A 4,713-nucleotide genomic window follows, 5' to 3' on the forward strand; every position below is an offset into this window, starting at 1 on the left:
GTGTGTGTGCCTGTGAGTGAGTGAGTCAGTGTGTGTGTGTGTGTGTGTGTGTGTGTGTGTGTGTGTGTGTGTGTGTGTGTGTGTGTGTGTGTGTGTGTGTGTGTGTGTGCAAGCTCAAGCCCCTGCTGGAGAAGTGGCTCAATGATGCCGGTAATACACGGTGTGTGTGTGTGTGTGTGTGTGTGTGTGTGTGTGTGTGTGTGTGTTTGTGTGTGCGCATGTGCGTGCGTGTTTGTGTGTGTGCCTGTGAGTGAGTGAGTGAGTGAGTGAGTGAGTGTGTGTGTGTGTGTGTGTGTGTGTGTGGTGTGTGTGTGTGTGTGTGTGTGGTGTGTGTGTGTGTGTGTGTGTGTGTGTGTGTGTGGTGCTGACTCTCCTCTCATCCACAGAGAACATGTCTATGGACATCTTGGTCAGTCCTGTGTGTGTGTGTGTGTGTGTGTGTGTCTATGCTGACTCTCCTCTCATCCCCAGAGAACATGTCTATGGACATCTTGGTCAGTCCTGTGTGTGTGTGTGTGTGTGTGTCTGTGTGTGTGTGTGTGTGTGTGTGTGTGTGTGTGTGTGTGTGTGCTGACTCTCCTCTCATCCCCAGAGAACATGTCTATGGACATCTTGGTCAGTCCTGTGTGTGTGTGTGTGTGTGTGTGTGTGTGTGTGTGTGTGTGTGTGTGTGTGTGTGCTGACTCTCCTCTCATCCCCAGAGAACATGTCTATGGACATCTTGGTCAGTCCTGTGTGTGTGTGTGTGTGTGTGTGTGTGTGTGTGTGTGTGTGTGTGTGTGCTGACTCTCCTCTCATCCCCAGAGAACATGTCTATGGACATCTTGGTCAGTCCTGTGTGTGTGTGTGTGTGTGTGTGTGTGTGTGTGTGTGTGTGTGTGTGTGTGTGTGTGTGTGTGTGTGCTGACTCTCCTCTCATCCCAGAGAACATGTCTATGGACATCTTGGTCAGTCCTGTGTGTGTGTGTGTGTGTGTGTGTGTGTGTGTGTGTGTGTGTGTGTGTGTGTGTGTGTGTGCTGACTCTCCTCTCATCCCCAGAGAACATGTCTATGGACATCTTGGTCAGTCCTGTGTGTGTGTGTGTGTGTGTCTGTGTGTGTGTGGTGTGTGTGTGTGCGTGTGTGTCTATGCTGACTCTCCTCTCATCCCCAGAGAACATGTCTATGGACATCTTGGTGAGCCCCGGCTCCTTGTCCTCCCCCTGTCTGGGCTTTGAGGGTCTCCCTTCCCGTCGCCGTAAGAAACGCACCAGCATAGAGACCAACGTCCGCGTCGCCCTGGAGAGAGCCTTCATCACGGTGAATACACACACACACACTCACACACACACTCACACACACGCACACACTCACACACACACACACACACACTCACACACACACACACACACACTCACACACACACACACACACACACACAACTCACACACACACACACACACACTCTCACACACACACACACACACCTACAGACACACACAAACACACTCACACTCACACACACACACTCACACACACTGTCATGTCCGGCTCACAGACATGATAAATAATCGAAGTTCACACAGGTTTAAAAGCCAAAACACTAAAGATTTATTACAATAAGCCAGGACACTAACAGTCCAAGCTACGGTGAGGTGTGGCAGTCAGTGAATCAGTAGGCGTTAGCGTGTATGCCTGCATGCTAGGTCAGTAAGTGGAGTGTTGTATTGTGAAAAGTGCGCAAAGATGAGCATGGCCCGAGCAGAGCGTAGGGAGCAAAGTTTCCCTTGTCTCTCTCTCCGAATCTCTGTCTGAAGCTCTCAGAATCTGTGGGATTTGCTCTTATAGTACCGGTCCCAGGTGTTCCCAATCACTGATGAGCTGAACACACCTTCTGGGCATCTGCAAGACAAACACACACACAGACAAACAGCCAGCCCACCAACCAAAAGAGGCGGGGTCGTCACAACACACACACACACACTCACTCACACACACTCACACTCACACTCACACACACACACACTCACACACCCACACACACAAACACACACACATACACACGCACAGGACAGAGAGCTTTCATCACGGTGAGCTGCCACAGCCAATCAGAATCCTCCCTCAAAGCAACCAATCAGCACTCTGCCTATAGTTTACATCACTGCAACATTAGCCAATCAGCACTCTGCCTTTAGTTTACCTCACTACAACAGTAGCCAATCAACACTCTGCCTTTAGTTTACCTCACTACAACAGTAGCCAATCAACACTCTTGCAGACCCTCAAAGCTCTACCAGTGATCTTTCTCCAACACAGGGCAGCTGTTGACCATTTCAGTGTGTGTGTGTGTGTGTGTTTGTCTTTGAGTGTGTGTGTGTTTGTCTCTGAGTGTGTGTGTTTAGACATGAGTCACAACTACAGCCTGAATGTCCAATCTTTCTCACTTCTGTAATTCATGTTCATGTTGTGTGTTTGCGAGCGCTGCTGTCCTCTGCCTGCGTCGTCGCATGTTGATGACATCACGTCCTGTCCCCCCCCCAGAACCAGAAGCCCACGTCGGAGGAGGTGCTGATGATCGCGGAGTCGCTGCAGCTGGAGAAGGAGGTGGTGCGGGTGTGGTTCTGTAACCGGCGGCAGAAGGAGAAGAGGATCCACCCCTCCAGCGCCACGCCCCCCCCGCCCAGGCCCGCCCCCCCCGCCACACACAAACACCCCTGCTACAGCCCCCTTATGGTGCGACACACACACACACACACACACACACACACACACACACACACACACACCCCTGCTACAGCCCCCTTATGGTGCGACACACACACACACACACACACACACCACACCACACACACACCACACACACACACACACACACCACACACACACCACACACACACACAGACACACACACACGCACACACACACAGACACACACACTCACACACACCCCCGTATGGGTTACTGTTTCTGTTCCAAGACACATTGGTCATATTTATACAGTTTTGTGTTGATAATCTCCCGTGTAGTAAGTCCTCCTGGCCAGGGGGTGGCTCTAGCTGCAGAGTGTGGATCAGGCCTGTTATGGTCTCCTCCTGTGTGTGTCATGATGTCGCTGTGCTGACCCTGCTTTCTGTCCCTGTCTTTAGATGGCCAGCCCAGGACTATCCCAAGCTGCCACCAGTCTGAGCACAACAGGTACACTGAGTGTGTATGTGTTTGTATTAGGGTAGGTCTATCACTGTGTGTGTGTGTGTGTGTGTGTGTGTGTGTGTTAGGGTGAGTGTGTGTGTGTGGTAGGGTAGGTCTATCACTGTTGTGTGTGTGTGTGGTGTGTGTGTTAGGGTGAGTGTGTGTGTGGTTGGGTAGGTCTATCACTGTGTGTGTGTGTTGTATATGATGTTGGCTGACAAAACATGTTAGCTTCACTAGCTAACAGTTAGCTAATTACACCTGCTGCTGGTTTTGAGCATGTGCTGCTTTCTCCTCATCATCCCGCCCCCGCCCCCCCTCTCTCTCTCCAGTTACTCACCCCCTCTCTCTCTCCCTCCCTCTCTCTCTCCAGTAAATCATCCCCCTCTCTCTCCCTCTCTCTCTCTCCAGTAACTCATCCCCCTCTCTCTCTCTATCCAGTTACTCATGCCTCTCTCTCTTTCTCTCTCTCCAGTAACTCATCCCCCTCTCTCTCTCTCTCTCTCCATTAACTCATCCCCCTCTCTCTCTCTCTCCAGTAACTCATCCCCCTCTCTCTCTCTTTCTCCAGTAACTCATCCCCCTCTCTCTCTCCAGTAACTCATCCCCCTCTCTCTCTCTCTTTCTCTCCCTTCAGTGACCATGGCCTCCCTTTGTTCTCTGAACTCCAGTGGACCCACACCTCTAAGCCCCACCCCCTCCCCCGTGACCCCGCCTCCTCGTAGCACAGATAGCCCCACCCCTTCTGTCCACAACACATTGAGTCTCAACACAGGGTGAGCGCATACACACACACACACACACATCCATCCATCCATACACTCATACACACACACACACACACACACACACACACACACACACACACACACACACACACACACACACACACACACACACACACACACACCACATCCATCCATCCATACACTCAAACACACACACACACACTGTGGTATCATGAGAGGCTTTACCACTGAGCTGGGTGTAGGGCAGTGCGTAATTAACAGGACAGAGCAGGCAAAAGTGCTTTCAAACGAGGATCAGGTTTATTCACCAAACACAAAGTCTTTCAGGAAGCAAACATAAAAGTTCTTCAAAGGCAAAAACATAGGCTTCATAAGTTGCTCCTCACTTACATCCCACCCACTGTAGTTGCAGCTTAAAGTTCCTCCGTCCAGGTCCTTCCCGGCTTGGGGCTAGCCTTCCCCCTTCCGGATGCGGCTTAGCAAACGCTTCAGCAAGCGTTTCCACAACGGCTTCACCCGCACGTCAAGTGCTCTCTGTTCTCCCTCCTGGCTCTTCCTGCTCTCGTGGCTCGCTCTTTCACAACAGGCACCACCTGTCTTAAATGCCCCTTCCATCAGGTGCCTTAAGCACCTACACCTGGTTGGGGCTGCTGCATTCTGGGAGATGTAGTGCCACTTGGCAAGCCATCTTGTGTGTGTGGCAGCCAGACCTCCACACGAACACCACACCCCTCTGCTAGCTGGCCCACCGTGATGCCACAACACACACACACATCCATCCATACACTCATACACA

General features: G+C 51.6%; 1 protein-coding gene across 1 annotated transcript; it reads left to right on the forward strand.

Moving 5' to 3' along the window:
• Positions 1-111: 111 nt before the first annotated feature.
• LOC105893529 (POU domain, class 2, transcription factor 2) lies at positions 112-3,100 on the forward strand. The gene is made up of 4 exons (XM_031575985.1): positions 112-150; positions 1,154-1,299; positions 2,521-2,712; positions 3,023-3,100. The coding sequence occupies exons 2-4, from the start codon at positions 1,159-1,161 to the stop codon at positions 3,098-3,100; spliced, it is 411 nt and encodes a 136-aa protein (XP_031431845.1). The 5' UTR covers positions 112-150; positions 1,154-1,158.
• Positions 3,101-4,713: the final 1,613 nt, after the last annotated feature.

Source organism: Clupea harengus, chromosome 11, assembly GCF_900700415.2.
Source record: "Clupea harengus chromosome 11, Ch_v2.0.2, whole genome shotgun sequence".
In the NCBI taxonomy this organism is placed as follows: Eukaryota; Metazoa; Chordata; class Actinopteri; order Clupeiformes; family Clupeidae; genus Clupea; species Clupea harengus.